This window comes from Ranitomeya variabilis, chromosome 8 (genome assembly GCF_051348905.1).
Source record: "Ranitomeya variabilis isolate aRanVar5 chromosome 8, aRanVar5.hap1, whole genome shotgun sequence".
Lineage (NCBI taxonomy): Eukaryota > Metazoa > Chordata > Amphibia > Anura > Dendrobatidae > Ranitomeya > Ranitomeya variabilis.
This window is the reverse complement of record NC_135239.1, coordinates 215,585,805-215,610,873: the sequence shown is the minus strand read 5'-3', so window position 1 is coordinate 215,610,873 and position 25,069 is coordinate 215,585,805. Positions and strand designations below refer to the sequence as shown.

Genomic DNA, 25,069 nt, shown 5'->3' with positions numbered 1-25,069 from the left:
CAATCTGCAGGGAAAAACGCATCAAAAAACGCATCAAAAAACGCACCTGCGTTTTCTGCCAAGATCTTCGGTTTTTAGTGCAGAAAAATCCGCAGGAAAATCTGCAACGTGTGCACATAGCCTAAGGGGTTTCAATAGGTTTTTCCAGGCAGAATCGGCATGAAAACGCCATTGTGTGCAGATAGCCACAGTGTGAGAATGCAATCCTCCTACTGAACACCACAGACCATAACCCCCTGCAGGTACTCCAGCCGCTGTATACAGAGGGTGGGCCTCCTCCAGTAGAGCAGACACCTGCTGTATACAGAGGGTAGGCCTCCTCCGGCAGAGCGGACACCTGCTGTATACAGAGGCTGGGCCTCCTCCGGCAGAGCAGACCCCTGCTGTATACAGAGGGTAGGCTTCCTCCGGCAGAGCAGACACCTGCTGTATACAGAGGGTAGGCCTCCTCCGGCAGAGCAGACACCTGCTGTATACAGAGGGTAGGCCTCCTCCGGCAGAGCAGACACCTGCTGTATACAGAGGGTAGGCCTCCTCCGGCAGAGCAGACACCTGCTGTATACAGAGGGTAGGCCTCCTCCGGCAGAGCAGACACCTGCTGTATACAGAGGTTAGGCCTCCTCCGGCAGAGCAGACACCTGCTGTATACAGAGGTTAGGCCTCCTCCGGCAGAGCAGACACCTGCTGTATACAGAGGTTAGGCCTCCTCCGGCAGAGCAGACACCTGCTGTATACAGAGGGTAGGCCTCCTCCGGCAGAGCGGACACCTGCTGTATACAGAGGGTGGATGCGCGGCTGCTGAGGGTTGCGTACCTTGATGTTCCTTGTCCTGGGTGAAATCTTCACCAATGGCTGCCCTGATATATAGGACTGTCCTGATAAGATCCAGCCGCCTCCATCATGCGTATTTAAAGAGGATAAAAAATGTGGCCATCGGATTGTAGCAGTAGATGCAGCTTTAGGGCTCATACTCACTTGCACGAGACTCGGATGAGTCCTGTACGGCAATACCCGGCGCTGCTGCCGGCACTCAGATCGGAGCGTGCGTTTGCATAGGAATACATGGAGCCACACGCTCCGCTCCTCTGTGCCAGGTGCAGTGCCGGGTATTGCCGTGCAGGACTCATCCGAGTCTCGTGCAAGGGAGTATGAGCCCTAACTCCCCATCTACACATTAATGCTGCCTCTGCCCTGGCCTATGTGGACAAGCTGCAGCGGTATCTCCATGACTGCAGCGATCGGCTGCAGGGTACACTGCTGCACAGAGCAGGGCGGTGGCAGGGCTGGACCTGGAGAGGGTAATTCACTTCTGTGAAATGAGCACTATTTTCGGAGTGCAAAATGTTGAAATGACGGATCCTGTGCAGATTGTAAAAAAACGGGTGCAATGGGCCTGTTTTCCTCACGGACCCGTCGAGGCTATGTTCACATGTTGTGTATGCGTCTTCGCAGCAGTTTTCCGCTGTGAAAACGCATACCCAACACAACCCTGGTTAAAATTAATAAAAAAATAAATAGCAATATTCTTACCTTCCAGCGTCCCGTGCAGCGTTACCGATGCTCCTGGCAGCTAGCGTTCCCAGTAATGCCTTGGGTGCAATGACCTCTGATGACATAGCGGTCTCGCGAGACCGTGATGTCATCAGGTCATTTCACAATGCATTGCTGGGAACGCTAGCTGCCGGGAGCATCGGTAACGCTGCGCGGGGATGCAGGAAGGTAAGAATGTTGCGATATTTTTGTTTAACATTATATCTTGTTACTATTGATGCTGCATAGGCAGCATCAACAGTAAAAAGAGAGCGAGAGAGAATTTGACTGACTGGAAATTCTTCCTCGCATGCTTAGTTTCAAACGACGGAATCCGTTGCTGGATTCCTGCTTTTGACAGTCAGCGACGGATCCTGCGTCCATAGCCTTCCATTGTAGACAGTGACGGGCAGCGCAGGATCCGTCGCTGAGCAATTTTTCCAACGTGCAGAAAAAACGTTCCTCTGTGCGTTGTCTCTGCCCGACGGACAGCGATTGTACGATGGATCCAGCACACGACAGATGAAACGTGATGCAATCCGTCGCTAATACAAGTCTATGGGAAAAAACGATCCAGCAAAAAGATTTGCTGGATCCCGTTTAAAAAAAAAAAAAGACGGATTTCGACGGGAGCTCAAAGACGGAAGTGTGAAAAATATAGTTCTTACCGATAACGGTATTTCTCTGAGCCCATGACGGCACCACGGAGAGAGGGGATCCGCCCACCAAGGACAGGAAACCTACAGATAAAAAGGGCGGTACCACTCTCCTGCATCAGTTGTTTTACATAGAGAATGATGGGAGACTACTAAAACATTTGTTAATTTTAACTGTTTAGCATAACGAGATACCGCGTGACTTAAAAACTATGAATAGACTATGGCACTATTTTGATCTGAGCACCCACAAGTGAAGGGAGGGAATGTACGGGTGCCGTCATGGGCTCAGAGAAATACCGTTATCGGTAAGAACTATATTTTTCTCTGATCGCCCATGACGGCACCACGGAGAGAATTGCATAGATAGTACATTCAGGGAGGGACCACCGCTTCCAGAACCCTTTTACCGAAGGTAAGGTCTGAAGAGATTAGGTCCAATCTATAGTGCCTATAGAATGTGGAAGGTGAGGACCAGGTAGCAGCTCTACATATCTGGTCGATGGAAACTCCGGCCTTCTCCGCCCAGGAAGATGCCACTGCCCTTGTTGAATGAGCCTTAACCTCCCCAGGAATGGACATCCCACTTGTTGAGTATGAAAGACTGATGGCGTCCGTGATCCATCTTGCTATGGTGGCTTTAGATGCTTTTTTCCCCTTTCGGGGACCCTGGAAACACACAAACAGAGAGGGATCCTCCCTACTCTCTCTAGTGACTTCTAGGTAACGTAAGAGACATCTTCTTACATCTAGCGTGTGTAATGTTTGTTCCTTCTTATTCATAGGGTTGGGACAGAAGGAGGGGAGAGATATCTCTTGAGACCTGTGAAATTTTGAAGCCACTTTCGGGAGATATGCTGGGTCTGTTTTTAAAATGACCCTATCCTCTAGAAATTGTGTGTAAGGAGGGTTAGCTGAGAGAGCCTGCAAGTCGCTGACCCTACGGGCAGAAGTGAGAGCTACTAACAGCGGTTTTGAGAGAGAGGTTTTTTATTGAAGTTTCGTGTAACGGTTCAAATGGTGGGCTAGTCAAGGCTTTAAGGACCAAGTTTAAGTCCCATTGAGGAACGACTTTTACCGTAAGAGGCCTTGATCTTCTTGCTGCTCTGATGAATCTAGAGACCCACCTGTTTGAAGCTAAGTCAAAATTGAATAGGGCTCCTAATGCTGCCACGTGGACTTTCAGGGTACTAGTGGCTAACCCCATCTCCAACCCGTTTTGTAGGAACTCCAATATAGAATTAAGGGGAATTTCTTTCCCTATTTTTGCACCTGATGAAGACAGAAACTTTTTCCATAATTTGCCATACTGTTTCGTTGTAACCGGCTTCCTACTTTGTAATAAGGTTGAAATTAGCCCCGGTAAGAACCCCGTTTTCTAATAATTTCCTTTCAAGCACCAAGCTGTCAAGTGCAAGTTCCTGACCTGCGGATGACAGACTGGGCCCTGTGACAATAGATCCTGGAGGTCTGGCAATACCCAAGGGTCGGATATTGACATCCTCCTTATCCATGAGAACCAAGGTCTCTTCGGCCAGAACGGGGCAATCAAGATGACCAGCGCCCCGTCCTCCCGAATTTTCCTCAGCACTGCTGGAATCGGAATAAGAGGAGGAAAGGCGTAGACCAGATGGTGACCCCAAGATATCAGGAAAGCGTCCACAGCTACTGGGTTCCCCAGAGGAGATAGGGAGCAAAAGGAGGCTACTTTTTTGTTTAGATGGCTCGCAAAGAGATCTATTTTGGGGACCCCCCATTTTTCCGTGATCTGGGTAAATATTGCCTGATTCAGTTCCCATTCTCCCTGTTTTAGGCTGGACCGACTGAGGAAGTCCGCTTTGTAATTGTCTACTCCTTTTATGTGCAGGCTTGTTAGGGATAGGAGGTTGCTCTCGGCTATTCGTAGGGTTGAGTTGGTCACTTCCATTAGATTTTTGGAACGGGTGACCCCCTGGTGATTCAGGTAAGATACTACCACCCGGTTGTCCGACATCACTCTTACGAGATGAGAGTGAAGGACCCCTAAGAATTCCTGAAGGGCAAACTTGACCGCAAGAAGTTCCTTCATGTTGGAGGATTTGTTTGCTAGAGACGGAGACCAGATGCCCTGGACTACCAGATCGCCCAGATGAGCCCCCCACCCTGAGGGACTTGCATCCGTAGTCAGGACTTTTGAGATCTGAATTACCCATGGGACCCCCTGGGAAAGATTTTCCTGCGATTTCCACCATGTCAGAGAGTGATTGGTACGAGGAGATAGAGTTAACCGCCCGTCTAAATGCCCTCCTAGATGGGTTTGTTCTGAAAATATCTGCCATTGGAGATCTCTTGAATGTAATTGGGCCCACTGGACCGCGGGGATGCAAGAGGTCATGGAGCCTAGGAGGGACATACCCTGACGGAGTGTTATGGAGGGGAGAGATTGAACTCTTGATACTAAACTTTTTAGTTTCTGTATTTTGTTCTCCGGGAGCCGACATTCCATTTTTATGGAGTCTAGAGTGAGACCTAGGTACTCCTGGACCTGAGAAGGCATTAGTCTGGATTTTTCTATGTTTATTAGCCAACCCAGTTCTTTTAGGGAATGAATCACTGTTGCCAGTTGATTCTCGCAATGCTGCGGGGAGGAGCCTATCACCAAGAAATCGTCCAGATATGGTACAATCAAGGTATTTTCTTCCCTGAGGTGAGCCATTACCTCCGCGATCAGTTTTGTGAAAATCCTCGGGGCTATGGCTAGACCAAAAGGCAGAGCTGAGAACTGGAAGTGACTTAGGACTCCTCTGATGTGAACCGCCATCCTGAGGAATCTTTGGTGATCTTTGTGTATTGGGACGTGATAGTATGCGTCCTTTAGGTCTAGGACCACCATGAAGCATTGAGGAAACAGCATTTTGATAGATGATTTTATCGTTTCCATCTTGAATGCCTGAACCTCTAGGTAATTGTTTAGGTTTTTCAGATTTATAATGGTTCTGAAAGAACCGTCTGGTTTTCTCCTCAGAAATAGAGGGGAATAGTATCCTTGTCCTCTTTCTTGAGGGGGAACCTCCAGGAGTACTCTCTTTTCTACTAACCCGATGACCTCTCTTTCTAGTGCCAGCTGCTCTTCTGCCGAAGATCTTGTAAATGTCATCGTAAAAGAGGGACGAGGGTATCTTTTGAACGTTAACCTCAGTCCTGATTCTATGACGTTCAGTATCCATTGACTGGAGGTAACCCTTTCCCAGGCTGGGAGAAAGAGAGATAATCTCCCTCCCACCTGGGGCGAACCTTCATTGTGGAGGTTTCTTGTTATCATTGGGGTTTTTATTGAAGATAAACCCCTTATTTTTGTTCCTCTTATCCTCCCATTTCCCTTGGCCTCTCCCCGGGTTTTTGCGGAAAAACCTCTTGTTCCGAAAGGGCTTCCGGTAAGAGGGGAGACCCAGAGAAGGAAAGGACTTTTTCTTGTCCCCTGCTTTTTCCAAAATGTCGTCTAAGGTAGAACCGAACAAAAATTCTCCTTCGCAGGGGATAGTACATAGTTTTGTTTTTGTTTGGAGGTCGCCTGGCCAGTTTTTAAGCTAGAGGGCGCGCCTGGCCGCGTTAGAAAGCACAGCTGACCTAGCGGCTAATCTGATTGAGTCGGCCGAGGCATCAGCCAGGAAAGCCGCAGCCCCCCTCATCACTGGTAAGGTATTCAGTATCGAGTCTCGGGAAGTCTTCCCGTTTAATTGACCCTCTAGCTGATTCAGCCAAATCATTAGGGAGCGAGATGTACATGCCGCCGCTACTGCGGGTTTTAGGCCTCCTCCCGCTGCCTCCCAAGAGCCTTTGAGGAAGGCGTCCGCCTTCTTGTCCATAGGGTCTTTTAGGACCCCCATGTCTTCAAACGGGAGAGCGAATTTTTTTGATGCTTTAGCAATTGCCACATCTAATTTGGGGGCTTTCTCCCAAAAGGAGCAGGATTCATCCTCGAAGGGGTATTTCCTTTTTGGAGTTAAAAGAGATTTTTTCATGGGTTTTTTCCATTCCTTTTTAATTAAAGTTGCGATTGCGTCATTAAGCGGAAACGTTCTACTCTTTTTTTGTTCTAAGCCCCCAAACATGATATCTTGTACCGTTTTTTTGGGGTGGGAGTCTACTAACCCCATAGTACTTCTCACTGCCTTTATGAGGCCATCGGTGTCCTCTAGAGAGAAACAGTTGTGCCCCCCCGAGGAAGAAGTGGATGATGCAGATGAGGAGTCGGAGGATACTGAACTCGCACTATCGCTGTCAGATTTTGAGACCGGAGACGGAGACCTGTCTCTGGTCCTTCTCCGTTTTTTTCCCTTTTTTAGGGTTTTAAAGGTGTCTTCCACTTGCTCCTTAATCAGATTTTTTAAATCGGTTGCGAACCCAGGCAGGCTTTCAGATACTGTCTGCTGTATGCAGGTATTACATAGCCTCTTCTCCCAGGCAGGTGGAAGATCTTCTCTACAGATGGCGCAGATTTTATGCTTTGTTTTACCTACGCTTTTCCTCCCCTAAAAGAGACAAATAATAATCTTACTGTCTCTGACTTTCACGAAGATCAACTTACCACCTCCAGGACCCATAAATACCAGTTGGGGATTCTCTGTCTCTGGCTTTTTCCCCGACGCCGTACTGGACCCCTTACTGTGTTGGGACCTTTGGCGTTCTTTGCTGGCGTCCTGGTCCTTCTGCTGTCGCCTTTTCTGCTGCTGCTGTGGCGATGCTATAGGTGGAGGTGACTCTGGCAAGGGAGATGCCGGGTCGCTCATACTGCTGCTGGTCTGCGGTCGTGCCTTGATAGCGCTCCGGTGACTAGTAGCTCTTGAGGCTCCTGCCGATATTGCAGAGCCACTGGGAGGAAGTAACTTCTCCCATTTAAAGCTTCCCGCCGCTTTGCTGTGCTCCGCGCCTGCGCAGTAGCACCCGGCCGACGGCGAGGAGCGCCGAACACCGGCACCTGCGCAGTCGAGCTTTTGCGGCGCCTGCGCAGATCAGCCCCGCCGGCGCCTCGCGAGACCAGTATAATCCCGGGCATGCGCCGAACTTCCAAGATGGCGCCCGGAGTGCAGATATGGCGCTGCTGACCGGCGCCTCCCGGTCCTATGCAGTCCCTTCCGCGCGGCTCTGCACGCCTGATGGCGGTGCAGTGTGCAGACTAACGCTTGTTTTGGGGAGGCCCGCGCCTCCCGCAACCAGAGGGACCCCCCTGGATGTTGCCGCTGCTGCATCTTACCTGGGGAGGTGACCGCGTACTCCTTGTCACCTCCCCCGCACACCCTAGAGGCCCACTAGCCCCCAGCGGTGGCGCTTTGGGTCACCACCTCAGCCGAGGCAGAGGGACCCCCGCTGCCTGAGTCGGACTGGTGGGCCCCGGATTTCCAACGTCGATCTGGTAAGTCCGTAGGTCTCCCATCAAGGACAGGAAACCAACTGATGCAGGAGAGTGGTACCGCCTTTTTATCTGTAGGTTTCCTGTCCTTGGTGGGCGGATCCCCTCTCTCCGTGGTGCCGTCATGTGCGATCAGAGAAAGAGGCCTTACAATACCCCTATAATCCCATCATATTACTCGTACATCACATCAGGTCCCATCGCCTGCCTTACTGCCGGGAGATGTTGGAGACCCCTGTGCCTGCAATGACGATGCTCCAAAGACCATCTGTGACTGACAGGGTATCTACTGCAATATTGAGGTAATGCAGCATAAAGCAAAGTCTTCTATGGGGACTACAAAAGAAAAGTTTAATAATTTGACTTCCCCCTCCCTTTTCATCCATTTAAAATAAATACCAAATTGTTTACATTCTTACGTTTTTATCTCCACAACCATAAAATCTCGGCTATCAAAATGGAAAATTAACCTGATATGTAAACAGCATAAAGTGAAAAATGTAAATGCCGGAATTGTGGGGTTTGTGTCATTGCAAAAAAAAATTAAATTGCAATAAGCAAACAAAACATCTATCCCAAAATGTTAAGTTCCAAAAAATAAGCCCGAGCACAGCAACATCAAGGTAAATAACTGTACATAATCGTACGTCTGGGAACATCATGTGGCCAGGTCAGTTACCAGCCCCCGAACACCGGAAAATAAAAAAAGAATTGTGGTTCTGCGCAGTTTCTCTGCATTTGGAATTTTTTTCCCCATTTTTCCAGTCTTTTCAACAGTAAAATGAACAGTGCTGCTCAAAACCACAACTCCATCGGTCGGTGAGGGGGTGGGCGGTCATTCCCATGTCGGTTGGTGAGGGTGGCGGTCTTTAGCCCGTTGGTTGCTGAGGGTGGCTTTCCTTCACGGGTCAGTCGCTGGGGGCGGTGGGCTTTCACAGGTCAGTGAGGGCGGCAGTCCTTAGCGTGTCGGTCGCTGAGGGCACCAATCACCAAAGACGGCGGTCTTTAACGTGTCGGTCGCTGGTCTTTCGTGGGTCGATCGGTGAGGGCAGCGGTCCTTCACGGGTCGGTCGTTGAGGGCAGCGGTCCTTCGCGAGTTGGACGGTGGGGGAGTCGGCCTTTCGCTGGTCTGTCGCTGAGGTCCTTCGCTAGTCGGACGCCGAGGGCGGCGGTCATTCGCTGGTCGGTCTCCATCTGCTCCTGTCTCCGTCTGTCCCTGTCTTCCTCTGCTCCTGTCGCTGTCCCTGCTTCCATCTGTAGCCGGCCCGTCCCTGTTTCCCTCTGCTCCTGTCTCCCTCTGTCCCTGTATGCAAATTGCCTCTTCAGAGAAAAAGGACTTAAACTCTATAGCGCCACCTGACGAGGGCCAACAGCCCGAAACACCGTGTCTGCGAATTGAGATACTGATTTGGTTTTTATCCCGTCATATTGCACAACTACTGTAGTTATAGGCTTGATTGTGACTTGTAGGATCGCTACTTTCAACAGGTGGCGCTATAAAGATTAAGTCCTCTGTTTCTCTGAAGAGGCAATTTGCATATTAAATTTCCCAGAGGAGCTTTGCAAGGCGAATAAGCCTCCTTACCTTGACAAGACAGAGCTGGTAGGTCACTCTCCACAAGGAGAAACCTTACCCCTTAGACCTCTGTCCCCGTCTCCCTCTACTCCTGTCACCGTCCCTGTCTCCGTCTGCTCCTGTCGCCCTCCCTGTCTCCGTCTGCTCTTGTCGCCGTCCCTGTCTCCCTCTGCTCCTGTCGCCGTCCCTGTCTCCCTCTGCTCCTGTCACCGTCCCCCTCTGCTCCTGTCACCCTGTCCCCCTCTGCTCCTGTCGCCGTCCATGTCTCCCTCCTGTTCCTGTCGCCGTCCATGTCTCCCTCCTGTTCCTGTCCCCGTCTCCCTCTGCTCCTGTCACCCTCTGCTCCTGTCACCCTGTCCCCCTCTGCTCCTGTCACCCTGTCCCCCTCTGCTCCTGTCGCCGTCCATGTCTCCCTCCTGTTCCTGTCCCCGTCTCCCTCTGCTCCTGTCGCCATCCCTGTCTCCCTCTGCTCCTGTCGCCGTCCATGTCTCCCTCCTGTTCCTGTCCCCGTCTCCCTCTGCTCCTGTTCCTGTCCCCATCTCCCTCTGCTCCTGTCACCCTGTCGGCCTCTGCTCCTGTCACCCTGTCCCCCTCTGCTCCTGTCGCCATCCATGTCTCCCTCCTGTCCCTGTCTCCCTCTTGTTCCTGTCGCCGTCCATGTCTCCGTCTGTCACGGTCTCCCTCTGCACCTCTCCCTGTCTTCCTCTGCTCCTGTCTCCCTCTGTCGCCGCCTCTCCGTCTCCCTCTGTCCCTGTCTCCCTCTGCCCCCGTCTCCCTCTGTCCCCGTCTCCCTGTCCTGTTGCTGTCCCTGTCTCCCTCCTGTTGCCGTCTCCCTCCGTCCTGTTGCTGTCGCCGTCTCCTCCGTCCCCGTCTCCCTCCGTCCTGTTGCTGTCGCCGTCTCCTCCGTCCTGTCAGGAGTCGTCACTCGATCTTCCCGCCTTTCTCAGTCGCGCCACTCGAGGGCGGTCACGTGATGCGGTGACGTCAGAGGGCGGTCACATGACCGTGTGTGGCAGCAGGTGCGGGCAGAGCGGGGACAGGTGAGGTGACTCCGCGGCTCCGGTCTCTGCCTCCTCTCGCAGCCGCCGCTCTCCCGCCATCTCCGCCGCTGTGTCCGGGATGGGCGCCGTCCCGGAGTGGGTGCTGATCTCCCTGATCGCCGCGCTGGTCGCCCTCCTCCTCCTCACGCTCTTCGGGCTGGCCGTGTACTCGGGGCTGCTGACTGAGGTGGAGGTGAGAGCCGGGCCGCCCCCCATCCGCGGAGTGGTCTTGGCCTACAAGTTCCGTGTGGGGCCGTATGACGAGAGCGGGAACCTGTACACGGAGAGCGTCAGTCTGGCGCCGAAACTCGTGTCCATAGGAGTCTACTACGACAACCCCATGAAGGTGAGAGCGGGCAGACCACTGTGTACAGAGGGGGGGACGGGGCAGACCACTGTGTACGGGGGGGGGGACGGGGCAGACCACTGTGTACGGGGGGGGACGGGGCAGACCACTGTGTACGGGGGGGGGACGGGGCAGACCACTGTGTACAGAGGGGGGGGACCGGGCAGACCACCGTGTACAGAGGGGGGGACGGGGCAGACCACTGTGTACAGGGGGGGATGGGGCAGACCACTGTGTACAGGGGGGGATGGGGCAGACCACTGTGTACAGAGGGGGGGGACCGGGCAGACCACCGTGTACAGAGGGGGGGACGGGGCAGACCACCGTGTACAGAGGGGGGACGGGGCAGACCACTGTGTACGGGGGGGGGACGGGGCAGACCACTGTGTACGGGGGGGGACGGGGCAGACCACTGTGTACGGGGGGGGGGGACCGGGCAGACCACCGTGTACAGAGGGGGGGACAAGGCAGACCACCGTGTACAGAGGGGGGACGGGGCAGACCACTGTGTACGGGGGGGGATGGGGCAGACCACTGTGTACGGGGGGGGACGGGGCAGACCACTGTACAGAGGGGGGGACGGGGCGGACCACTGTGTACAGAGGGGGGGACGGGGCGGACCACGGTGTACAGAGGGGGGGACGGGGCGGACCACGGTGTACAGAGGGGGGGACGGGGCGGACCACGGTGTACAGAGGGGGGGACGGGGCGGACCACGGTGTACAGAGGGGGGGACGGGGCGGACCACGGTGTACAGAGGGGGGGACGGGGCGGACCACGGTGTACAGAGGGGGGGACGGGGCGGACCACGGTGTACAGAGGGGGGGACGGGGCGGACCACGGTGTACAGAGGGGGGGACGGGGCGGACCACGGTGTACAGAGGGGGGGACGGGGCGGACCACGGTGTACAGAGGGGGGGACGGGGCGGACCACGGTGTACAGAGGGGGGACGGGGCGGACCACGGTGTACAGAGGGGGGGACGGGGCGGACCACGGTGTACAGAGGGGGGGACGGGGCGGACCACGGTGTACAGAGGGGGGGACGGGGCGGACCACGGTGTACAGAGGGGGGGACGGGGCGGACCACGGTGTACAGAGGGGGGGACGGGGCGGACCACGGTGTACAGAGGGGGGGACGGGGCGGACCACGGTGTACAGAGGGGGGGACGGGGCGGACCACGGTGTACAGAGGGGGGGACGGGGCGGACCACGGTGTACAGAGGGGGGGACGGGGCGGACCACGGTGTACAGAGGGGGGGACGGGGCGGACCACGGTGTACAGAGGGGGGGACGGGGCGGACCACGGTGTACAGAGGGGGGGACGGGGCGGACCACGGTGTACAGAGGGGGGGACGGGGCGGACCACGGTGTACAGAGGGGGGGACGGGGCGGACCACGGTGTACAGAGGGGGGGACGGGGCGGACCACGGTGTACAGAGGGGGGGACGGGGCGGACCACGGTGTACAGAGGGGGGGACGGGGCGGACCACGGTGTACAGAGGGGGGGACGGGGCGGACCACGGTGTACAGAGGGGGGGACGGGGCGGACCACGGTGTACAGAGGGGGGGACGGGGCGGACCACGGTGTACAGAGGGGGGGACGGGGCGGACCACGGTGTACAGAGGGGGGGACGGGGCGGACCACGGTGTACAGAGGGGGGGACGGGGCGGACCACGGTGTACAGAGGGGGGGACGGGGCGGACCACGGTGTACAGAGGGGGGGACGGGGCGGACCACGGTGTACAGAGGGGGGGACGGGGCGGACCACGGTGTACAGAGGGGGGGACGGGGCGGACCACGGTGTACAGAGGGGGGGACGGGGCGGACCACGGTGTACAGAAGGGGGGGACGGGGCGGACCACCGTGTACAGAGGGCGGGACCGGACGGACCACCGTGTACAGAAGGGGGGCGGCGGTGCAGACCACTGTGTACTGCGGAGGGGGGACCGGACGGACCACTGTGTACAGAAGGGGGGCGGCGGGGCAGACCACCGTGTACAGGGGGGGGTCGGGGCAGACCACCGTGTACGGGGGGGGGGCAGACCACCGTGTACTGCGGATGGGGGACCGGGCAGACGACCGTGTACAGCGGAGGTGGGGACGGGGCAGACGACTGTACAGCGGAGGGGGATGGGGCAGACCACTGTGTATGGGAGGATGGGGTCGGGGCTGGCTACTGTGGAGGGGCGGGTAAGACCATGGTGTACAGCTGAGGTGGGGACGGGGCAGACCACTGTATGCGATCGGGGGGGGGGGGTCGGGGCAGACTACTATCTACTATATATGGAGGGGTCTTATCACAGTGTGTGAAGAGGGGACAGGTGATACCACTGTGTGGAAGCGTCATTGTTCTCATGAAAATAAGGAGCGTGTATTGCTGGGGACTGGTTATGTTTGGAGTTTGTGTATTTGCTGTCCTGTGCACCATCTCCATGCTCTGCCCCGTCGTTCGCCTCTCCCCTCCGGCCGCTCTGCCCCGTCGTTCGCCTCTCCCCTCCGGCCGCTCTGCCCCGTCGTTCGCCTCTCCCCTCCGGCCGCTCTGCCCCGTCGTTCGCCTCGCCCCTCCGGCCGCTCTGCCCCGTCGTTCGCCTCGCCCCTCCGGCCGCTCTGCCCCGTCGTTCGCCTCGCCCCTCCGGCCGCTCTGCCCCGTCGTTCGCCTCGCCCCTCCGGCCGCTCTGCCCCGTCGTTCGCCTCGCCCCTCCGGCCGCTCTGCCCCGTCGTTCGCCTCGCCCCTCCGGCCGCTCTGCCCCGTCGTGCGCCTCGGTGCTGTTTGCTGTGTGTTGCGTGTGTAATTGCCTGTCATTAGACTGTGTCTTTTTCTGGTGTAATAATTTACACTCGGTTGCACCCAGGACTGTGGGTACAGAGCAGAAATACCAGCTCCTCCGCTGGGACCTCCAGCTTATTATAGCAGCAGCTCCTCTCCCGGGGCCGCTGTACGAGGGCTCCGGGGGCCGCATGATGTAGAGCAGAGTAGCCCAGGTGCAGCTCTCTGCCAGGGCCTCAACTCTGCAAAGATGGAGACTTGGGATATAACTGCAACAAGGACCCCCAAATGTGAGCGATTTAATAGGAAATGTGTCCCTGGGGCCCGAAGAGCTGCACCCACAGACCCCCTGACTGCAGAAATCTCCAAATCCTGCAAAAGTGCACAACACCTGTTTTATCTACCGTTACAAGTGAGTTGTAGATTCCGTGTCAGCAGAATACTGAGTGCAGCTCTGGAAGATAAGACACAATGTAACAGCAGAATAGTGACTGCAGCTCTGGAGGTGACTGGAGGATAAGACTATGTAACAGCAGAATAGTGACTGCAGCTCTGCGGGTGACTGGAGGATAAGACAATGTAACAGCAGAATAGTGAGTGCAGCTCTGGAGGATAAGACACAATGTAACAGCAGAATAGTGACTGCAGCTCTGCGGGTGACTGGAGGATAAGACACAATGTAACAGCAGAATAGTGACTGCAGCTCTGGAGGTGACTGGAGGATAAGACAATGTAACAGCAGAATAGTGACTGCAGCTCTGGAGGTGACTGGAGGATAAGACAATGTAACAGCAGAATAGTGAGTGCAGCTCTGGAGGATAAGACACAATGTAACAGCAGAATAGTGACTGCAGCTCTGCGGGTGACTGGAGGATCAGACACGATGTAACAGCAGAATAGTGACTGCCTCCAAAACACTACTATTCCTGATCGTGGACACGTACCCGAAGTGTCACGTGTCTGTCAGTATATACACTTTACCTCTTCTGAAGAGCCACAGAGGCTGCAACACCATTAACAAGAGGCACCACTAACCAAACACCACCATGGAGACCGAGGAGATCTCCCGACGAGACCGAGGAGATCTCCCGACGAGACCGAGGAGATCTCCCGACGAGACCGAGGAGATCTCCCGACGAGACCGAGGAGATCTCCCGACGAGACCGAGGAGATCTCCCGACGAGACCGAGGAGATCTCCCGACGAGACCGAGGAGATCTCCCGACGAGACCGAGGAGATCTCCCGACGAGACCGAGGAGATCTCCCGACGAGACCGAGGAGATCTCCCGACGAGACCGAGGAGATCTCCCGACGAGACCGAGGAGATCTCCCGACGAGACCGAGGAGATCTCCCGACGAGACCGAGGAGATCTCCCGACGAGACCGAGGAGATCTCCCGACAAGTCAGGAACAAAGTTCTTGAGAAGTACAAGTCAAGGTTGGGTTATTTAAAAAAAAAAACATCCTTTATCATTAAATGAAAAGAACATGGTACCTCAGCAAACCTGCCAAGAGAGGTCCGCCCACCAAAACCCTCAGCCCCGGGCAAGGAGGGCATTAATCAGAGAGGCCTCCCGGAGAGCAAAGGTGACCCTGAAGGAGCTGCAGAGTTCCCGAGCAGAGACTGGAGTATCTGTCTATATGACAGCAATAAGCCGTACACTCCATAGAGGTCGCCATTATGGGCAGAAAAAAGCTTTTACTTGCTCACAAAAATTGTAGGGCTCGTTTTGAGTTTGCTGAAAGACGTGTTGGAGTCTCCCCAAATGTATAGAGGAAGGTGCTGTGGTCAGATGAGACTAAAATTAAACTTTTTGACCACCAAGATAAATGTTGTCTGGCGTCAAACCAACAGAACTCATCACCCCAAGAACACCATCCCCACAGTGAAACATGGTAGCAGCATGCGGTGGGGATGTTTTTTTTTTTCGGCAGCAGGGACAGGGGAAATGGTCCAACTCAAAGAGAACATGGATGATGCAAAATACGGGATATTCCTGAGGAAAATCTGTCTGTCAGTGATTTGAGACTGGGACGGAGATTCACCTTCCAACAAGACAATGACCCAAAGCACCCTGCTAAAGCAACACTCGAGCGGAGTAAGTGGAAAAGCGGCAGAGACAGCCCAGACCTTAATCCACTGAAGTGTCTGTGGTCAGACGTGAAGATCGCTGTTCATCAGAGGAACCATCGAACCTGAAGGAGCTGGAGCAGTTTTGCCTTGAGGAGTGGACACAAATCCCAGTGGAAGATGTGGAAAGACCATAGAGACTTATCCAAAGCAACTGCAGCTCTAATTGCCACAAAGAGGCTCTACAAAGTACTGACTTTAGGGGGGTGAATAGTTTTGCACACGGAAGTTTACAGTTATTTTGTCATTTGTTGTTTACTTCAAAATAAAAATAAAATGTTCACAGTTGTCGGCATGTTCTCTACATGATCTGATGCAAAACCTCAAAGTAATAGTGAAATTCCAGGATGTGAAGTAACAAAGCACGAAAAATGCTGGGGGGGGGGGGGGATTGAATGCTTCTGCAAGCCACTGTGTGTGTAACATATTACATTACTGGGGAGGCGGCTGTAGAGCTACTCTTACAGATTTTGGGGGCACAGCGTCCGTTCTTTCCTCAGGGCTGTAGGTAATGGATTCTCATTTTTTGGCAGGTCCCAGTCGAGTTCTGTCGGTACATTGTAGGCAGTATCCTCAGCGAGGGCGACGAGAAGCCGCTGCCCGATCACGTCCGAATCTTCCGGAAACATGGCTTCAAGTTCTGCGTGTTGCCTGAGATTAACCACGCGGTGATGGCCACGTTCCCCTACACGACCCCTTTCTCCATTCAGTTGGCCACCACCAGGGTTCACCCAGCGCTGGAGAAATACGTCAAGGTAGGAGAGGGGCGCAGCGCAAGCGGGGAGGGGGCTCGTGAGCGTTCACCTGTGAACATTAATGCTGATTTCCTGCATCATTTATGTCTGAATGCAGCGGAGCCTGCACTGCCCCCCCCCCCCCCCCCCCCCACCCAAACTCAGGAAATTAACCCCTTTACCCCCAAGGGTGGTTTGCACGTTATGGACCGGGCCAATTTTTACAATTCTGACCACTGTCCCTTTATGAGGTTATGACTCTGGAACGTTTCAACGGATCCTGGTGATTCTGACATTGTTTTCTCGTGACATATTGTACTTCATGATAGTGGTAAAATTTCTTTGATATTACCTGCGTTTATTTGTGAAAAAAACGGAAATTTGGCGAAAATTTTGCAATTTTCCAATTTTGAATTTTTATGCCCTTAAATCACAGAGATATGTCACACAAAATACTTAATAAGTAACATTTCCCACATGTCTACTTTACATCAGCACAATTTTGGAACCAAAATTTTTTTTGTTAGGGAGTTATAAGGGTTAAAAGTTGACCAGCAATTTCTCTTTTTTACAACACCATTTTTTTTTAAGGACCACATCTCATTTGAAGTGACTTTGAGGGGTCTATATGATAGAAAATACCCAAGTGTGACACCATTCTAAAAACTGCACCCCTCAAGGTGCTCAAAACCACATTGAAGAAGTTTATTAACCCTTCAGGTGTTTCACAGGAATTTTTGGAATGTTTAAATAAAAATGAACATTTAACTTTTTTTCACAAAAAATTTACTTCAGCTCCAATTTGTTTTATTTTACCAAGGGTAACAGGAGAAAATGGACCCCAAACGTTGTTGTACAATTTGTCCTGAGTACGCCGATACCCCATATGTGGGGGGGAACCACCGTTTGAGCGCATGGCAGAGCTCGGAAGGGAAGGAGCATCATTTGGAATGCAGACTTAGATGGAATGGTCTGCAGGCGTCACATTGCGTTTGCAGAGCCCCTAATGTACCTAAACAGTAGAAACCCCCCACAAGTGACCCCATATTGGAAACTAGACCCCCCAAGGAACTTATCTAGATGTGTTGTGAGTACTTTGAGCCCCCAAGTGTTTCACTACAGTTTGTAACGCAGAGCCGTGAAAATAAAAAATCTTTTTTTTTTTCCCCACAAAAATTTTATTTTTTAGCCCCCAGTTTTGTATTTTCCCAAGGGTAACAGGAGAAATTGGACCCCAAAAGTTGTTGTCCTGAGTATGCTGATACCCCATATGTTGGGGTAAACCCCTGTGTGGGCACACGGGAGAGCTCAGAAGGGAAGGAGCACTGTTTTACTTTTTCAACACCGTATTGGCTGGAATTGAGATCGGACGCCATGTCGCGTTTGGAGAGCCCCTGATGTGCCGAAACAGTGGAAACCCCCCAATTATAACTGAAACCCTAATCCAAACACACCCCTAACCCTAATCCCAACGGTAACCCTAACCACACCCCTAACCCTGACACACCCCTAACCCTATTCCCAACCGTAAATGTAATCCAAACCCCAACCCTAACTTTAGCCCCAACCCTAACTTTAGCCCCAACCCTAACTGTAGCCTTAATCCTAATCCTAACCCTAGCCCTAATGGGAAAATGGGAATAAATACGTTTTTTTAATTTTTCCCTAACTAAGGGGGTGATGAAGGGGGCTTTGATTTACTTTTATAGCGGGTTTTTTAGCGGATTTTTATGATTGGCAGCCGTCACACACTGAAAGACGCTTTTTATTGCAAAAAATATTTTTTGCGTTACCACATTTTGAGAGCTATAATTTTTCCATATTTTGGTCCACAGAGTCATGTGAGGTCTTGTTTTTTGTGGGACCAGTTGACGTTTTTATTGGTAACATTTTCGGGCACGTGGCATTTTTTGATCGCTTTTTATTCCGATTTTTGTGAGGCAGAATGACCAAAAACCAGCTATTCATGAATTTCTTTTGGGGGAGGCGTTTATACCGTTCCGCGTTTGGTAAAATTGATAAAGCAGTTTTATTCTTCGGGTCAGTACGATTACAGCGATACCTCATTTATATCAATTTTTTATGTTTTGGCGCTTTTATACGATAAAAACTATTTTATAGAAAAAATAATTATTTTTGCATCGCTTTATTCTGACGACTATAACTTTTTTATTTTTTTGCTGATGATGCTGTATGGTGGCTCGTTTTTTGCGGGACAAAATGACGCTTTCAGTGGTACCATGGTTATTTATATCTGTCTTTTTGATCGCGTTTTATTCCACTTTTTATTCGGCGGTATGATAATAAAGCGTTGTTTTTTGCCTCGTTTTTTTTTTTTTTTCCTACGGTGTTCACTGAAGGGGGTTAACTAGTGGGACAGTTTTATAGGTTGGGTCGTTACGGACGCGGCGATACTAAATATGTGTACTTTTATTGTTTTTTTGTTATTTAGATAAAGAAATGTATTTATGGGAATAATTTTTTTTTTTTTCTTTATTTAGGTGTTTTGTTTTTGTTTTTTTGTTTTTTTTTTACACATGTGGAAATTTTTTTTTTACTTTGTCCCGGGGTGGACATCACAGATCGGTGATCTGACAGTGTGCACAGCACTCTGTCAGATCACCGATCTGCCTCACAGCACTGCAGGCTTACCAAGCGCCTGCTCTGAGCAGGCACTCGGTAAGCCACCTCCCTCCCTGCAGGACCCGGATGCCGCGGCCATCTTGGATCCAGGACCTGCAGCGAGGAAGGAGGTAGGAAACCCTCGGAGCAACGCGATCACATCGCGTTGCTGCGGGGGTCTCAGGGAAGCCCGCAGGGAGCCCCCTCCCTGCGCGATGCTTCCCTATACCGCCGGCACACCGCGATCAAACATGATCATGTTTGATCGCGGTGTGCCGGGGGTTAATGTGCCGGGGGCGGTCCGTGACCGCTCCTGGCACATAGCGCCGGATGTCAGCTGCGATAGTCAGCTGACACTCGGCTGCGCTCCCCCCATGAGCGCGGCCGATCGCGCTGGATGTACTATTCCGTCCTTGGGAAGTAGGGCCCACCCCACATGGACGGAATAGTACGTCCAATGGCAGAAAGGGGTTAAGTACACCCAGACTTTGACAAGAGCGAAAGTGAGGAGGTCATTGTACCATACAGCTGCACCCAACAGCTACCGTCGTGGCCACAGGTTTTCATACTGACGCAGATTTTGTTTCTCGCATTTTCCCTCTCCAGTGTTTTCGCTCTCTAGTCGCTATTTCTATGGTTACTGACGGACAATTATAAACATTCCGCATGTTGTTACATTTTATTGACATCCATGAAGTTCTTGTGATGCCTTCATATTCTCCACACTCCTAGCCCCTTAGGCTACTTTCACACTAGCGTCGGGCCGAGGTTACCGACGCTAGCGTTCTCTGTGCCGCACAACGGGGGCAGCGGATGCATTTTTCCAGCGCATCCGCCGCCCCATTGTGAGGTGGGGGCGGAGTTCCGGCCACGCATGCGCGGTTGGAAAAAGCGGACCGTCGGCAGCAAAAAACGTTACATGTAGCGTTTTTTGCTGCCGGCGGTACGGCGCAACCGTCGCACGACGGTTGCGACTTGTGTCAATTCGTCGCAATGCGTCGTTAATGTTAGTCTATGGGGAAAAAACGCATCCTGCAAGCACTTTTGCAGGATGCGTTTTTTGACCAAAACGACGCATTGCGACGGAGGACAAAAAACGCTAGTATGAAAGTAGCCTTATACTCCACACTCCTGGCCCCCTTGTTCTCCACACTCCTGGCCCCCTTGTTCTCCACACTCCTGCCCCTTATTCTCCACACTCCTGGCCCCCTTGTTCTCCACACTCCTGGCCCCCTTGTTCTCCACACTCCTGGCCCCCTTGTTCTCCACACTCCTGGCCCCCTTGTTCTCCACACTCCTGGCCCCCTTGTTCTCCACACTCCTGGCCCCCTTGTTCTCCACACTCCTGGCCCCCTTGTTCTCCACACTCCTGGCCCCCTTGTTCTCCACACCCCTGGCCCCCTTGTTCTCCACACCCCTGGCCCCCTTGTTCTCCACACCCCTGGCCCCCTTGTTCTCCACACTCCTGGCCCCCTTGTTCTCCACACTCCTGGCCCCCTTGTTCTCCACACTCCTGGCCCCTTTAGACTCCAGACACCTATACCCCCACCCCGGCAGCTGGATATCGGCCTCTGGGCCAATGCTGACTGATGGCCGCCCGTTCTTGTCTCATCCGAGCTTGGAGTTATCACAATTTTCAACGTAAAACCTCCTGAGACCATTCATGTACGGGGGGCTTCTCCATGGGGGGTTATAAAAAGGGATTAGAAATTTCAGATAATACAATATTATATTAGAATATTAAATATTATCTCTATAGGGTAGACTAGTTTCCTGCCTTTTTCCTAGTGCTGGAATATTTCTGTCACTTTGCCCTGTCACGTATATCACATACTGATTCACACTGTAGTAATACAATATAACAAGTTAATTGGCTAAAAGACTACTCTTAAATCACATGACAATAGTATAATATTAGCACATGTTAATACAAACAAGAATCAGTATCCGTTCTATATACTGAATTATACACGATTGTAATATATACGAAGACACCAGTAAAAGTTCCCACCGCCCCCTTGTAATGACAGACACAAGCAGTCTCCCCCACACCCTGCCTGACAATAAATAACTCCTGAGCTCCTGGCTATCCTGAGCTCCTGGCTATCCTTTTATCTACATTTCGGTCATTGACTATAATGTGTCCTGTCCGGATTGGGCTCTGATGGATTGTCTCTGTGTATTTTCAAATATGGAAAGTTGTAATTTGCCGTGTATAAGGGCACAAACTAACGGATACAGGCGTGCACTCCCATTGTGGGGGCTTCTCATCGATGGAGGGGCTCACTCAGAATGTGTGGGGGCTTCTCATCCATGGAATCATAGCATGCTAGAGTCATCGTGTCCAGCCCCCCGCTCAATGCAAGAGTCACTAAACCATCTCAGACAGATGTCTGTCCAGCCTCTGTGTGAAGACTTCCATTGAAGGAGAACTCACCACCTCTCGTGGCCGCCTGTTCCACTCATTGATCGCCCTGTCAGCCTTCTAATCTCTAATCTGTATCTTCTCCCTTTCAGTTTCCTTCCATTGCTTCCTGTGTTTCCATGTGTAGATGAGAATAATGATGATCCTTCTACACTGTGACGGCCCCTCAGATATTTGTAGACAGCTATTAAGTCTCCTCTCAGTCGTCTTTTTTGCAGCGAAACATTCCCAGATCCTGTAACCGTTCCTCATAGGACATACTTTGCAGTCCGCTCACCATCCTCGTCGCTCTTCTCTGAACTTGCTCCAGCTTTTCAACGTCTTTATTATAATGTGGAGCCCAGAACTGGACCCAGGATCCAGATGATTCCTGACCAAGGAGGAGCAGAGGGAGATAATGACTTCACGTGATCTGGACTCTGTGCTTCTCTGTCATCACAGGAAATTCACAGATTTGTCAATAAAATGCAGCAAGGTGCGGAATGTTTATCATTGTCCGTCAGTAACCATAGAAACAGCGACTGAAGAGGCAAAATGTGGAAACCAAACTTGCGGCCATGAATGTACATGGAGGGTCAGGGACTGAGGCGGCTCCATACAGGGCAGATACAGGAGCGTTACACAGCCGTCACCTGCCTCCAACAGCAGCCATAGGAGCTCCTCACACTGTCACTAGTGAGATGCTGAAGTCGCCTCTGACAGCAGCGGTCATAGAGGTTAGCACTGTGCTAGATGTAGGGTAGCACGGTGGCTCAGTGGTTAGTACAGTACTATATAGGGCAGCAGGTGTCCTATGTACTGCACCTGCGCCTCCCGTGTGTGCTGCACCCTATATATTATTATTATATATTATTATAGCGCCATTTTTTCCATGGCGCTTTACATGTGAGGAGGGGTGTACATAATAAAAACAAGTACAATAATCTTGAACAATACAAGTCACAACTGGAACAGGAGGAGAGAGGACCCTGCCCGCGAGGGCTCACAATCTACAAGGCATGGGTGAGGATACAGTAGGTGAGGATAGAGCTGGTCGTGCAGCGGTTTGGTTGATCGGTGGTTACTGCGGGTTGTAGGCTTGTCGGAAGAGGTGGGTCTTCAGGTTCTTTTTGAAGATTTCGATGGTGGGCGAGAGTCTGATGTGTTGTGGTAGAGGGTTCCAGAGTAGGGGTGATGCGCGAGAGAAATCTTGTATACGATTAAGGGAAGAGGAGATAAGAGGGGAGTAGAGAAGGAGATCTTGTGAGGATCGGAGGTTGTGTGCAGGAAAGTACCGGGAGATGAGGTCACAGATGTATGGAGGAGACAGGTTGTGGATGGCTTTGTACGTCATGGTTAGGGTTTTGTACTGGAGTCTCTGGGTAATGGGGAGCCAGTGGAGGGCTTGACAGAGGGGAGAGGCCGGAGAATAGCGGGGGGACATGTGGATTAGTCGGGCAGCAGAATTTAGAATAGATTGGAGGGGTGCGAGAGTGTTTGAGGGGAGGCCACAGAGCAGGAGGTTGCAGTAGTCAAGGCGAGAGATGATGAGGACATGGACTAGGGCTTTTGCAGATTCTTGGTTGAGGAATGTACGGATTTGTGAAATATTTTTGAGTTGAAGTCGGCAGGAAGTGGAAAGGGCTTGGATATGTGGTTTGAAGGAGAGATCAGCGTCAAGGATTACCCCGAGGCCGCGAGCTTGTGGGACTGGGGAGAGTGGGCAGCCATTTACTGTAATGGTTAGGTTCGTTGGGGGGGTCGCGTGAGATGGGGGAAAGACAATGAATTCTGTTTTGTCCATGTTAAGTTTCAGAAATCTAGCGGAGAAGAAGGATGAAATAGCGGACAGACATTGAGGGATTCTGGTTAGTAGGGAGGTGATATCTGGTCCAGAGATGTAGATCTGTGTGTCATCAGCATAGAGATGATACGATACTGAAAGCCATGAGATTCTATGAGCTGTCCCAGGCCGAAGGTGTAAATGGAGAAGAGCAGGGGCCCAAGGACTGAACCTTGCAGGACTCTGACAGATGGGGGGCGAGGTGAGGAGGTGGTGTGTGAGTGGGAGACGCTGAATGTCCGGTCTGTTAGGTATGATGAGATCCAGGATAGGGCCAAGTCTGTGATGCCAAGGGATGAGAGGGTCTGTAATAATAGCGAATGGTCCACTGTGTCAAAGGCAGCCGACAGGTCCAGGAGGAGGAGGACAGAGTAGTGTCGCTTCCTCTTGGCGGTTAAGAGGTCATTGGTGACCTTAGTTAGGGCAGTTTCAGTGGAATGGTGTGACCGGAAGCCAGATTGTAAGCGGTCAAAGAGGGAGCAAGAAGGGAGATGGGAGGACAGTTCAAAGTAAACGTGTTGTTCCAGTAGTTTGGAGGCATAGGGGAGAAGTGATATAGGGCGATAGCTAGATACAGAGGATGGGTCAAGAGAGGGCTTTTTGTGGATAGGTGTGATGGAGGCATGTTTAAAGCTTGAGGGGAAAACACCAGTTGTTAGTGATAGGTTGAAGAGATGGGTTAGGGTTGGGATGAAGACTGTGGTGAGGTTTGGGATGAGGTGGGATGGGAGCGGGTCATGTGCACAGGTGATGAGATGCGATCTTGAGTAGAGTGGAGAGTTGATCTTCTGTAATGGTGGAGAAGTTGGTTTTGGAGTTGGAGGGCAGGGAAGTCGGGAGGAAGGGCTCTGGGGCTTGTTTACCAAAACTGTCTCTGATGCTATCAATCTTCTTCTTGAAGAATGAGGCAAAGTCTTCAGCGGAGATAAGTGGGGAGGGAGGAGGTGCTGGGGGACGGAGGAGAAAATTGAAGGTGTTGAATAACTGTTTAGGGTTGTGAGACAGGGAGGATATGAGAGATGAGAAATACTGACCAAATGCTGCTAGTGTGACGGCAGCCTAAGAAGGACGAGCCACATTATTAAGCAGCCACAGGTTTGAAGCAATAAGGGAAAGAAAAAGGATCTCTGCTGCCAAAAAGCGCCACATAGTGCAGTGCCTCGGTCAAGGTATGAAAACATTAGATATTTCACAGGAACTTGAGCGCAATTATCCTACTGTGAAGAGATTTGTAGCTGATACAGAGCACAGACGGCTTGTGCAGATAAATGCAGAATGAGGAAGGTTCCTGCAGCTAAAGGCAGAATGAGGAAGGTTTCTGCCAGACAAATTCATCAAATTAAGAAAGTAGCTGTTAAAATCCCATTACAAAGCAGCAGAGAGGTATGTGAAGCTGCTGGAGCCTCTGGAGTCCATGAACCTCAAGGTGTAAGATCCTCCACAGGCCGCAGTTGTGCACAAACCTACTATTTGGCCACCCCTAAACCACGCTCAGAAGCAGACAGGTTGTAGTGGCCCCGACATACATGAAGACTCATTATAATCCAGTCATGTTTACTGATGATACCGTGCAACCCTAGATTAAGTAGTGGAGTAGTGGATGGTTGATGTATGGCCATGTCCCAACAAGGCTGCAACGTCAGGAAGGAGGTGGCAGAGTCATGTTTTGGGCCGGAATCCTGGGGGGAGAGCTGGTAGTCCCTTTAGTTACCCTGAAGCTGTAAAAATGACCTCGGCAAAGAATATAGCGTTACTGACAATCACTTTCATCCTTGGTGCAAAAAGAAGAACTGTGCCGTCAGCAACATCATCTTCATGTTGAGTATGCCCCGGCCCCCACCACATGCTGCAAAGAAACCTCCATCAGTGCTGGCATCAGCATCCAGCGCACCCGGACCAGTGCTGGGGCCCTGGACAAACTAGGTAGAACTATGGGCTGTGCATTATACTACATGGATGACTATGGGCTGTGCATTATACTATATGGAGGACTATGGGAAGTGTATTATACTACATGGAGGACTATGGG

At 52.1% G+C, this 25,069-nt stretch overlaps 2 protein-coding genes across 3 annotated transcripts in view; one reads left to right on the top strand and one right to left on the bottom strand.

Moving 5' to 3' along the window:
- The window catches only part of CYB561D2 (cytochrome b561 family member D2), a 260,718-nt gene that overhangs the window by 44,832 nt on the left and 190,817 nt on the right, over positions 1-25,069 (bottom strand). The window lies entirely within an intron of this gene.
- Positions 10,107-25,069, top strand: part of TEX264 (testis expressed 264, ER-phagy receptor) — a 32,250-nt gene continuing 17,287 nt past the window's right edge. For both annotated transcript variants that reach the window (XR_013218494.1, XM_077277016.1), the window contains exons 1-2: positions 10,107-10,537; positions 15,971-16,192. Coding sequence is in view for 1 of the 2 variants with exons in the window: in XM_077277016.1 (XP_077133131.1) it covers positions 10,271-10,537; positions 15,971-16,192 (489 nt within the window). In the remaining variant the exon portion in view is untranslated. The remainder of the gene's footprint in view (positions 10,538-15,970; positions 16,193-25,069) is intronic.